The following is a 13,612-nucleotide window of genomic DNA, read 5'->3' on the forward strand; positions in this document are numbered from 1 at the left end:
ATCCACTAAAAAGTGTCGAGGTACTTTTTAATCAGATAGCGTACTAGTGGATAAAGCATCCCTCCAAGTTCGGTTCGTAATACGTGCCGTGGCCTAGTTCCACGAGCGGGCAGGTATGTCAAGAGGATTTAGACAAACCATCCACTACGTATTGTCGCACTAAATTAGTTTGCGCCTGCAGATGAACAGATTTCCAAGGCTGGGCGCCATCGCCCGTTCCCGGGCAGTTTGTGACACCGACTTCAATGAATTTTGACATTTGTTGCGTCACAGATGGCGCCAATATTGAGCAACTGTAATGTAAGTTAAAAACCTGGAGATATACTCTGTCCTTGATGTATGTTTTCTGTGTGTCGTAGAGTTTTCGCACATACTTCTGAATTCCTGGAGGTCCTTATCGATAACCTTGTATTAGAGTATCTCTTGCGGCAGCGGAAGAGACAGGGCATATATTTGCTTTGATTATCTGTTCAGGTGTGTATGCGGAAACGTACAAGAAAGCAACGTGGATCTACATTGGCGAAACTGAAGAGGTGCACGTGTGGCAGAAACCGGAATCCAGGTCGCAGGACAAAGGTAAGTGGCTTAAACTACCCGACCTAATGTTGGGACTTCCTATCATTTATAAATACAGTACATCCACACACATTGCCTGCCAGTGGTTGGAAAATAAAGGTTGCTGACAAAAGTATGGAAACACCAAACAGATTACAATGCGTAATACGGTGTAAGAAACCCGTTGGTGTTCGAAACAGCTTCCAGTGGTCTCGAAATGGATAACTACGGTTTTCAAGAGAATTTCAGACCATTATTCCTGTAAAATAATGTTTTTATTACCCATACTAATCTGGGTTTACGGATGGCCGGGTTGTGCCATAGTCCGTGTCACTGTGGGAAGACATATGTTGCACAAACTGTGCGCACCATACAAGATCACTGCCGAGAACACCAACGACACACTCGGTGTTGCATGTCGATACGACTGGTCGCTGAAATGTTGTGCACACTGGACAGGTGTACACCGTTGAACTGTTCGATTAATACCAGGGTCGTTCTAAATGTAATGAACTTTTGCTCTGCCCCCCACCCACGCCGTTGCGTCACAGACCTAACCGCTTGTGCCAGACAAAGCTAATACTGAAAGGAACGGTCGTTTACTGTGCGATTTTACAATGTGCGACAAAATTAACAGTCCTGCCAAGTGTCAAGTTCGTATTGTAATACAGTTCCTGAATGCGTAGAATGTCCGCCTTATCGAAATTTACATACAGATAACCGAAGTTAATGGAAACATGTTGAATGTTGCATGAATTTCAATGGCACACAAATGAATTATGAACGATCAGCCCAACTTTCTGTTGTGAGTGACGAACGCAAATCAAGGATTGAGGAATAAATGCAAGAGAATAGTGTGGAAATTCTCTTATTTAATGGGCTTTATTGATTTTGTTTAACTAATAGATCTCCCTTTCCCGAGCGCTAAAGATCACATATAATATTGTTCTTACTGTTCTGGCTCGCGTCAACTGTCCACCAAGAGGGGCCTAACACGAAAGCGCAAAGGATCATTATTTAAATATTTCTTGGAGCCCTAAATGTGCATTTTACATCTTACACACGCGTAATTCCCACATAATGAATTCAGAGGGTAAAGAACTCAGTCTCAGAATAATTATCACTCCCTATAACAGAACCCTCACTTTAAATGAAAACGTAATAAATTCAAAATAACTTCATCTCACAGTCATACACATAAAAATAAAAGTCCTATCATAAAACTAAACTTGTGGCATGTATTCTGAAAACTATTTTTACATTCCTTGTGGCTTGTAATCCCATCCCAAGTTATTTTTCATATGATGCAATTAATATGAATTTCATCCAGTGACACAGCCATGGTGGGGGAGGGGGGGGGGACCACACGATAACCCTGGGTTCGGTGTGGAGCGGCGGGTGGACTGCTGTGGCCTGTTGTGGGGTTGTGAACCACTGAGGGCTGTGGCGGGGCGAAGCCACCTGTCGTTTCTATGTCCCCATTTCAATACACGATACACAAGCATTTCGTGTGTGTTTCCATAATTTTGTCTGTAGTCGGACAGTTACAGTAGTCATTTCACTATAGATGAACTGAGCCTGCGATTTTTTTAAATTTCAAGATCACATCATTATCAAATTGCTAGTGGTGATTAGGGCTATGGAAAAGTGTATGCCAGATGGGTACCTCAATTTTTGATACATAAACAAAAAAAAAAAAAACAGTGAATGGTAGCTGCAATGAATTTTTTCACCTGGCACGGCAAGGATGGTGAAGAGTTTTTGAACCAAATCTTTATAGTGACGACATCTGGATTTGCAGAAAAGTCCAGAAACAAAGCATTAGGCTGTGGAATGGCATTACCCACAATCCCCAGTAAAACAAAACAAAAAAATCAAACAAATTCCAAGCACCGAAAAGTTTATGACCTCAGTGTTTTGCCTAGAGGGAAGACCGTAAACGAACTGCGTGGATTGTTGTGCAGAAGCACTGTACTTCTTCACGATAACGCTCGACCGCTTTCTGCTTCGCTGACAAAGGATTTCATTCTGCATTTTAAGTGTGAATCTTTTCTACATCCGCGTTATAGACGGGACTTCTCCACGAGTGATTAACACATTTTTCGCAAGCTGAGTGGTTTTACATGAGGAAAGCAATGTGGAGATAATGAGAAACTGAAACAGGACGCTTGTTTCAACAATTTGGCGGCAACTGAGTATGCAGAAGGCCGTAGAACACTAGGACAGCTGTTTCAATTCTGAACGGCGGCGACGCAGAAAAATAGCTGACAAAGATGCCGCACGGCAATCGGATTTTTGTAATTTTTAACGTTTATGGTACGTCATACTCAGAACTTAAATATCAGTCGAAGAAGTTAAATGAAACTCTCAAGCCGGCCTGGGTGGCCGAGCGGTTCTAGGCGCTACAGTCTGGAACCGTGCGACCGCTACGGTCGTAGGTTCGAATCCTGCCTCGGGCATGGATGTGTGTGATGTCCTTAGGTTAGTTCGGTTTAAGTAGTTCTAAGTTCTAGGGGACTGATGACCTTAGAAGTTAAGTCCCATATTACTCAGAGCCATTTTTTGAAACTCTCAAATTCTCGAGGAAATCGACTTTGAAGTTTTCCGAATATTTTTAATGTCTTAAAAAAATATCGCTTATTTTCTACGGGTAGTGTGGCACTGTGGTAGAATGCTCGCCTGCCCCGTTGGGGTCCTGGGTTCGATTCTTGGCTGATGCTGATTTTTGAAGGTATCTGCTTGTTCTACAAGCATCTACAAGCATTTCGTGAAGACATAAAGGTGGAAAATATCAATAGCACTCAATGCTAGTAATTGCTTATTAGAATCTCGTTCCCGTCATTATTTATTTATTTTCGTTACAGCCATCTACGGGCTACGTTTACACAACTTCCTTCACTTTCTAAAGTTCTCTTCCTTCCTCTTTCGCGAGTACTCCTTCATCCGTTGGCTCACTCGTGCACGTTCTTCTGCTGAGAATACTCTGTTCTTCCCCGTTTTCTCCTCGAAGAAATCCTTCACTTCCGCAACCTTTTTCCTAAAGATCTGTCTGTTCACAATTTCTTCTGCCGTGATCCCGCATTTTTATAGATTCCAGTGCACTTCTTTCACCCATGGGTTTAATGCGCGTTTAATTTGATTATCTCTAAATATAAAATTCACCAAGCACATCGTAATTAACACGTGTCTAACAGTCATTTACACGAAAAATTCATGTCTTTTTATTTCTAATTACATCCCACACAAAAATCTGTACTGTCGAGTCACATTGATGTGACTACCACCTTTGTTCGAAGTCAGCGTGCAATTACCACTCACAGGTAGCAAGTGGCAGTACTTGAAGTGCAGGGTAAATAAATCGTGTCCGGAGGACTCGGAAAACAGTGCAGTCGTTGTTGTAATGTACGAACAGAGAAAATTACATGACGTCAAAACAACACGAGTATTGGCTTTTGGGCCAAAGGTGGAAGCATTTCCGAAATGGCTACGTTTGTACTCCGCTTGCGTGTCGGTGTTGTTAAAGTACACCGTGCATGGCAAAATGGCACTATTCAAAATGACACTGAAACAGTTGCGGTGTACCACGAATCATAGATGACAGGGGTGAATGATGACTGCGGAGGCGTGCATGGGCGAATAGACGTGCAACTACTGAGCAACTATCCGCCCAGAGAACCAAGGCGTTACCAACACTGTCTCCTCAAGGACCATTCACGAACATTGCTGCGTATTGGCCTCTGCATCAGGAGCGTGAACAATGCAAGCATGTTGACTGCTGTTCAACGGCGACGAAGGCTGGAATTTGCACGCCAGTACCGCAACTGAATGTCCACTGAATGGCGAATGGTGGTCTTTTCAGATGAATCACGTTTTATGCTCCATCGGACAGATGACAGACACTCTGTAAGGGTATAGGACGAAGGAGGAAGTGTTACTGACTGAGGAATATTTTTGTAATTTTCCCTGAGTGATTTCGTAATTCTGGAAGGAACAGTGGATCAACACAAGAATGCTTCTAGCCTTTGGTACCATGCCCACCCCTACCCCTTTGTTTTTGTTCCGCATAATATCTGCCCTCAGGACAGTGCATCGTGTGGTACAGATCGCAGTGTACGTGCGTGGTTCGATAAACACAGGGATGACCACCAAAGTCCTCGGATTTAAACCCAACCGCGGATCTGAGGGACCACCTCGGTCGAGCTGCACGTGCCATGTAACGTCATCCGAGAAACCTACGGCAGCTGGCCACGGCATTGGAATCGGCATGGCTCCACGACCCTGTCGGTACCTTCCAGAACCCCATTAACACTCCTCCTCTATGTCACACAGTTGTCCGCACTGTAAAAGTTGCTTATTCAGGCTTCTGACACGTGTTCACATTAATGTGACTCGTTTGTGTAGTTTTCATTGCAAACATAAAACCTTAATTACCGAGCTTTTGCAAAAGATTGGTCGTAAAAATGGTTTAACGTTAAAAAATTTACAAATTTATTTTTTTACTCATTATACAGGGTGGTCCATTGATAGTGACCCGGCCAAATATCTCACAAAAGAAGCATCAAACGAAAAAACTACAAAGAACGAAACTTGTCTAGCTTGAAGGAGGAATCCAGATGGCGCTATGGTCGGCCCGCTATATGGCGCTGCCATAGGTCAAACGGATATCAACTGCGTTTTTTAAATGGGAACCCCCATTTTTTATTACATATTCGTGTAGTACGTAAAGAAATATGAATGTTTTAGTTGGACCACTTTTTTCGCTTTGTGATAAATTGCGCTGTAATAGTCACAAACGTATAAGTACGTGATATCACGTAACATTCCGCCAGTGCGGACGGTATTTGCTTCGTTATATATTACCCGAGTTAAAATGGACCGTTTACCAATTGCGGAAAAGGTCTATATCGTGTTGATTTATGACTATTGTGATCAAAAGGCCCAACGGATGTGTGCTATGTATGCTGCTCGGTATCCTGGACAACATCGTCCAAGTGTCCGGACCGTTCGCCGGATGGTTATGTTATTTGGGGTTATTTCAGCCACATGTGAAACGTCAACCACGACCTGCAACAAATGATGATTCCCAAATAGGTTTTTAGCTGCTGTCGCGGCTAATCCGCACATCAGTAGCAGACAAATTGCACGAGAATCGGGAATCTCACAAACGTCGGTGTTGAGACTGCTACATCAACATCGATTGCACCGGTACCATATTTCTATGCACCAGGAATTGCTTGGCGACGACTTTGAACGTCGTGTACAGTTCTGCCACTGGGCACAAGAGAAATTACGGGACGCTGACAGATTTTTTGCACGCGTTCTGTTTAGCGACGAAGCGTCATTCACCAACAGCGGTAACGTAAACCGGCATAATATGCACTATTGGGCAACGAAAAATCCACGATGGCTACGACAAGTGGAACATCAGCGACCCTAGCGGGTTAATGTATGGTGTGGCATTATGGGAAGAAGGATAATTGGCCCCCATTTTATCGATGGCAATCTAAATGGTGCGATGTATGCTGATTTCCTACGTAATGTTCTACTGATGTTACTACTAGATGTTTCACTGCATGACAGAATGGCGATGTACTTCCAACATGATGGGTGTCCGGCACATAGCTCGCGTGCGGTTGAAGCGGTATTGAATAGCACATTTCATGAAAGGTAGATTGGTCGTCGAAGCACCATACCATGGCCCGCACGTTCACCGGATCTGACGTCCTCGGATTTCCTTCTGTGGGGAAAGTTGAAGGATATTTGCTATCGTGATCCACCGACAACGCCTGACAACATGCGTCAGCGCATTGTCAATGCATGTGCGAACATAACGGAAGGCGAACTACTCGCTGTTGAGAGGAATGTCGTTACATGTATTGCCAAATGCATTGAGGTTGACGGATATCATTGTGAGCATTTATTGCAGTAATGTGGTATTTAGAGGTAAACACGCTGTAGCATCATGCGTTCTCAGAAATGATAAGTTCACAGAGATACAGGTATCGCATTGGAACAACCGAAATAAAATGTTCAAACGTACCTTCGTTCTGTATTTTAATTTAAAAAACCTACATGTTACCAACTGTTCGTGTAAAATTGTGAGCCATATGTTTGTGACTATTACAGCGCCATCTATCACAATGATAAAAAAGTGGTCCAAGTAAAACATTCATATTTTTTTACGTACTACACGAATATGTAATAAAAAATGGGGGTTCCTATTTAAAAAAACGCAGTTGATATCCGTTTGACCTATGGCAACGCCATCTAGGGGGCCAACCATAGTGCCATCTGGTTTCCCCCTTCAAGCTAGACAAGTTTCGTTCTTTGTAGTTTGTTTTCGTTTCACACTTATTTCGTGAGATATTTGGCCCGGTCACGATCAATGGACCACCCTGTATGTTTTTCGCTTCACGGTAATGCTCATGGAACATGCACCTTTGTTTAAAAATTTACCACAACTGTGAATCGTAGCTGGACTACCCATGAGGTAGGCGTAGGCAATCATTCTACCACAAAGCCACATGTACCATCAAATTACAACTTACTCTAGGGTATTAAACACGTTCGGAAAGCTACAAAGTCGACTTTCTCGAGAAGTTTTGAAAGTTGCGTCGAAGTGCTTTTGGGATTGATGTTTGAGTCCTGAACATGTATAAAAAATTACAGAAACCCGCTATCTCCTTGTAAGATATCAAAATATGTTGAAGTTTTCTATCATTATTTGGATTAAAAACGTCTGAAATGACTCTGACATAAAGTGTTCGGCCTTCCAACCGGGTGAGTTTTTGACTGCTCCAAAAGATGATGGAAGTGACATTCAAACTTTACGACCTTGTGACGCGCTCACCCGGCTTGGGCTCTGATACCTTACTTTTAGTTTGGTGAAACAATTTCTAGTTTTTACTTCATGCAGTGTGGCGTACGTCACAGGTGTCCAACACTGTCACGTTTCTTTTCACAGACGACAAGGCCAGCGACGGGACGAGCGAACGCCGGGACTCGCTCGAGTCGACCATCTCTGAGCGGGACTTCCGTCGCAAGTATCAGGCCATCACCCACCGTATGGTGCACAGGAAGGCCACCGTCGAGATGTACCGACGCCTCGCCAACGACTCCTTCGGTGAGTACTCTGTCCCATGACCACGCCAATGGGACGCCACTTTCCCTGGGGAACTCCAGTGGATGGTTGAAAATTGGAATTAAATCATTTACTCGTCATTCGAAGGGCTTAGCTAATATTAAAGTTGTATGGCTGATCCTGGAACTAACCCTACATCTCCACTTTCATTGGTAGCATAAGGTCTTTTCACATACTTTGATCGAACTAGTAGGCATGCTCAGCAATAGTGGGTTTCAACTAACCTCCCAGACACCCAAATTATGCTTTTCGTGGTTTCTCCCAATCGCTTAAGACAAATGCTGGCTGGTTCCTGTGATGTAGACTCAGTCCTGCGGAAGGATCATTAACCCATTGGGGCCCGCATCTCGTGGTCGTGCGGTAGCGTTCTCGCTTCCCACGCCCGAGTTCCCGGGTTCGATTCCCGGCGGGGTCAGGGATTTCCTCTGCCTCGTGATGGCTGGGTGTTGTGTGCTGTCCTTAGGTTAGTTAGGTTTAAGTAGTTCTAAGTTCTAGGGGACTGATGACCATAGCTGTTAAGTCCCATAGTGCTCAGAGCCATTTTTGAACCCATTGGGATTTTTTGTGATCTCTCAAAGGCTTTTGATTGTGTAAATCATGAAATTCTGCTAGACAAGCTCAAGTATTGTGGCATGAGTGGGACAGTGCACAAATGGTTTAATTCGTACCTAACTGGAAGAGAGCAGAAAGTTGAAATAAGCAGTTCTCATAATATGCAAAGATCAGCAGATTCCTCAAACTGGGGAACGATCAAGAATGGGGTTCCACAAGGGTCGGTCTTGGGTCCTTTGTTGTTCTTAATATATATTAATGACTTGTCATTGTATATTCATGAAGAGGCAAAGTTAGTTCTCTTTGCTGATGATACAATTATAGTAATCACACCTGACAAACAAGAATTACCTGATGAAATTGTCAATAATGTCTTTCAGAAAATTACTCAGTGATTCCTTGTAAACGGACTCTCACTGAATTTTGATAATACACAGTATATACAGTTCCGTACAGTAAATGGTATGACGCCATTAATAAATATAGACCTTAATCAGAAGCATATAGCTAAGGTAGAATATTCAAAATTTTTGGTGTGTCCATTGATGAGAGATTAAATTGAAAGAAACACATTGATGATCTGGTGAAACGTTTGAGTTCAGCTACTTATGCAATAAGGGTCATTGCAAATTTTGGTGGTAAACATCTTAATAAATTAGCTTACTATGCCTATTTTCACTCATTGCTTGCATACGGCATCATATTTTGGGGTAATTCATCACTGAGGAATAAAGTATTTATTGCACAAAAGCCTGTAATCAGAATAATAGCTGGAGTCCACCCAAGATCATCCTGCAGACATTTATTTAAGGATCTAGGGATATTCACAGTAGCTTCTCAGTATATATATTCTTTTATGAAATTTGTTATTAACAACCAAACCCAATTCAAAAGTAATAGCAGTGTGCATAGCTACAATACTAGGAGGAAGGGTGATCTTCACTATTCAAGATTAAATCTAACTTTGGCACAGAAAGGGGTGAATTATACTGCCACTAAAGTCTTTGGTCACTTACCAAATAGTATCAAAAGTCTGACACATAACCAACAAGTATTTAAGAAGAAATTAAAAGAATTTCTGAATGACAACTCCTTCTACTCCATAGAGGAATTTTTAGATATAAATTAAGAAAAAAAAGTTGTTATATTAACTTAATTATGTTGTTAAATTAACTTAATTATGTCATGTATTGGAAAATTTGAATCGTTCTGTGGTGTCACCGCCAGACACCACACTTGCTAGGTGGTAGCTTTTAAATCGGCCGCGGTCCGCTATTATACGACGGACCCGCGTGTCGCCACTGTCAGTGATGGCAGACCGAGCGCCGCCACACGGCGGGTCTAGTGAGACGTACTAGCACTCGCCCCAGTTGTACAGCCGACTTAGCCAGAGATGGATCACTGACAACTACGCTCTCATTTGCCGAGACGATAGTTAGCATAGCCTTCAGCTACGTCATTTGCTACGACCTAGCAAGGCGCCATTTATCCTTTGCTATGTATCTAATGAAGCATGAACCATCAGACCGATGTACTCCAATTGTGGATTAAAGTTAAGTATTATATCAACTACGTACTTTCTTTGCTACTATTAATTCCCTTAACTGTTCCAGACCTCACGCCAGTCAGCGTGTATTTAAACGCTTGCATTTCGGCCTCCTCTAGCAACACTTCACGTTCCACATCATTACGAAATATCGTATTCATGATCCATGGAAATAGTATTAATCTAATCTAATATAACCTAACCTAATCTAGTCGATCTCCTTCCCCTTGTTCCATCTAAGCCTGAGAACCGAAGCTGATTAACTTATCGTCGGCTGAACGTCAAGCCTCAACGCTGGATTTTGTTCATCTTCACGGTGTTTGTGATGGCCTGCAGCTGAAAAATTTTGGGAAGACAATGAACAAACGTTGTTGGGTAGTCAAAAATTCCACAGAGTGGTACAATCCAGCGGAACTATAACACTGACGGAGTTTTCCTTTGGTGCTAGACAGAACACAGCATTATTTAATAGGAAACACGTTCTTAATGTTCTGCAAAATTATGTTTATTTGTTCCCTAACTGGCTTTCAGCTGCTTCAGGCCATCATCAGGTGACCACTGAATGTCACACACTTAGATAAAATGAGATATCAAGGTCACCTTTTTTTTAATTGGATGCTATTGTTTGCTACTTATTTTCTGATAGCGGCTATCGAGACGAATCCAGTGATGTGTAACAGTAAGGTCTTTGAAGGTCTTCCACAAATCTTACAGTCAGGTGACATAAGTCCTGGGATATTTCTTAATATCGTGTCGGTTTTCTTTTGCCCGGCGTAGCGGCAACTCGATGTGTTGTGGACTCAATAAGTCGTTGGAAGTCACCTGCAGAAATAGTGGGCCTTGCTGCCTATGCAGCCGTCCACAATTGCGAAAGTGTAACCGGTGCACGATCTTGTGGACGACTTGACCTTTCGATTATGGCCCATTAATGTTCGCTGGGATTCATGTCGAACGCTATGGATGGCCAAACCATTAGCTCGAATTGTCGAGAATGTTCTTCAAACCAATGGCGAACAATTCTGGCCAGGTGACATGGGGCATTTTCATCCATAAAAATTCCAAAGTTGTTTCGGAACGTGACGTCCATAAATGGCTCCAGGTAACCGAACATCCAGAGGGTCCTGTCCATTCCACGTAAACACAACCCACACCATTATTCGGGTTCGGCATCTCGTGGTCTAGTGGCGCCGGCCGCTGTGACCGAGTGGTTCTAGGCGCTTCAGTCCGGAACCGCGCTGCTGCTACGGTAGCAGGTTCGAATCCTGCCTCGGACATGGATGTGTGTGATGTCCTTAGGTTAGTTAGGTGTAAGTAGTTCTAAGTCTAGGGGACTGATGACCTCAGATGTTAAGTCCCATAGTGCTTAGAGCCATTTGAACAGTTTCTATACGAGCCGGCATGGTAGCTCAGCGTGTTCGGTCAGAGGGTTAGCTGCCCTCTATAATAATAAAAAAAAAAAAACACTGAGTGAACGAATCAACGAAGAGGCTGAACGGGTGTCATCAGACGACAGCCCTGAACGAATTCAACGATCAGTATAGAACAAAATGAGATCAACAAAAAAAAGTGGCTAGCATTGCTGACTCTGGATCACGGGATCCCGGGTTCGATTCCCGGCATTGTTGGGGATTTTTTTCTGCCCGGGGACTGGGTGTTTGTGTTGTCCCCATCATTTCATCGTCATCGTCGTTCGTGACAGTGGCTAAATTGGAATGCGTACTAATTGGACTGCGTAAAAATTCGGACTTTGTACGGGCGTTGATGAACGCACAGTTGAGCGGCCCTCAAACCAAACATCATCATCATCATCATCATCATCATCATCATCAAACACCATTATGGAGCCACCACCAGCTCGCACAGTGTCTTGTTGACCACTTGGGTCCATGGCATCATGGGGTCTACGCCAAACTCGAACAGATCCCTTGACGAGACTGCTAGGTGCCTGCGGGCGGGCTACGCTTCTGCTCTTCCGCGCTACACTACTGCTCTGTGTCTAGTAGCAGGCCATCTGTAATCGGAGTGTGACAAAGGGGTTGCCCTTCTGCAAGACGTCGTGCCGAGTTCTGTCTGTACATGCGCATTTTTGAAATTTTCAGTAAATATGGGCGGGTGCCGCCGAGGGATTGCAGAAATGTTGGGGGGAGGCGGTGTTAGAGGGATCGCTTGTCATTTTATTAACACATGTGTTGCCACAGGAGGTACACAAAAACAGCGCAGAAAAAGCATAACCACCCATAGGTGCTTTGGATCATGTTCAAATTTCGATGTATGGTTTTGAAATTTCCCTAGTGGTTCCATCCTGTACACGAGAGCAAAACTTGCTGTCGCACTGTGCTCCGAACGGGTGTGATCAAGCTCGATGGGGATGCAGCTCCACGATGTCCCTAGAGATGGGCTCAAACCCCCGAGTGTGTCGGCAGTGTTAGTGGATGTGAAGAACGTCTTCTCGTTGCTCATTGCACTCCGAACTGTCGTTTTCGACCGCCTAATGCTTGGATATCAACATCGCAGGGAAAGGGGTGATTTCATTGGTGCGCTGTGTACCACCCGCTGAGCCCTTTTCGTTTCGATTCTGAGTGTCGGTTTGTCTGGAATGCTTTCCTCGTCCACTCATAATAAAACCGCGTGATGTCAACGCTGAGCGTCAGGGTTCTAATCTCCATCAAAGAGGCGCCAAAAGAAGGGATGAAATGTGGATAGGAAAGGACTTTCTGATCGTGTGGCGTTGGGCAGAACTGTGGTGAAATTTGGTGCCAATGTGACGTCATTAACCTACCTTACCCGTCACATGAACTTCTGATTCATGGCTTATTTTTCGCAAGTGTCGACACCTTGCTGTCTGGAGCGTCGTCGAGACCGGGGGTGACGTCACAGGATGCCACGCTTTTACATCATTACACTGGAAGATTGCACACAACTTGGTGTTTCGGAAAAGTGATCCTTTAATTCTGTTGCGCAGTCTAGAAGAAGGCTACTGGCGGAAGGAAAGCTGAGTGTCGGGTTCTCAGTCATGCCAGGACAGCTCTGTGGTAGAGCACTGATTAAAAAATAGAAAGGTTCAGGGATCGAGTCCCGGTCCGGCACACAGTTTTAATCTGCCAGTATGTTAATCCAATTACATTTGTTTCTGTGTATATGTTATCAGAACAGTAAAATGCGACAATCAAAAGTTGCAATACAAAACACAGTGTGTGGAAAGCACTGTGATGTGGTTGCCTTGGATACGGGAGCAGCCCAGTATAGAGTCGTTGTGCTGTTCTTCCGCTGCATTCAGTGAACCAATAGGCGAGATGCACATCAAATGGTTCAAATGGCTCTGAGTACTATGGAACTTAACATCTGAGGTCATCACTCCCCTAGAACTTAGAACTATTTAAACCTAACTAACGTAAGGACATCACACACATCCATGCCCGGGGCAGGATTCGAACCTGCGACCGTAGCGGTCGCGCGGTTCCAGACTGAAACGCCTAGAACCGCTCGGCCACAACGGCCGGCGAGGTGAACATCGTCCAACTTTTCGTCAGTAAATCTATACAAGCCTGAGTCAGAACCGAGCACTACTGAATGCAGGCTTGAAGAGTAATATGGGCACTACCGTTTCAGCAGAAAGTGCGGTGAGTGAATGGAATTCGTTTGTTTCCAAACAAGACACGCACTTCATAATGACAAAATTTACACTGTCGTGTAGAGATTTACAGTGTAATTGAGGTAAGAAATAAAACGACAAACAAAAAGGGCACTGCGTACTCACAAGCCGACTCGTATGTATGATAGTAGCTGAAAAGTTTGTGGGACGAAAGTTGCAGGGGACA

General features: G+C 43.9%; 1 protein-coding gene across 1 annotated transcript in view; it reads left to right on the forward strand.

The window, feature by feature from the left end:
* Positions 1-13,612, forward strand: part of LOC126159020 (uncharacterized) — a 514,849-nt gene that overhangs the window by 385,925 nt on the left and 115,312 nt on the right. The window contains exons 25-26 of the mRNA XM_049916483.1: positions 471-576; positions 7,520-7,678. Coding sequence (XP_049772440.1) covers positions 471-576; positions 7,520-7,678 — 265 coding nt within the window. The remainder of the gene's footprint in view (positions 1-470; positions 577-7,519; positions 7,679-13,612) is intronic.

The sequence above is a fragment of the Schistocerca cancellata genome, chromosome 2, assembly GCF_023864275.1.
Source record: "Schistocerca cancellata isolate TAMUIC-IGC-003103 chromosome 2, iqSchCanc2.1, whole genome shotgun sequence".
In the NCBI taxonomy this organism is placed as follows: Eukaryota; Metazoa; Arthropoda; class Insecta; order Orthoptera; family Acrididae; genus Schistocerca; species Schistocerca cancellata.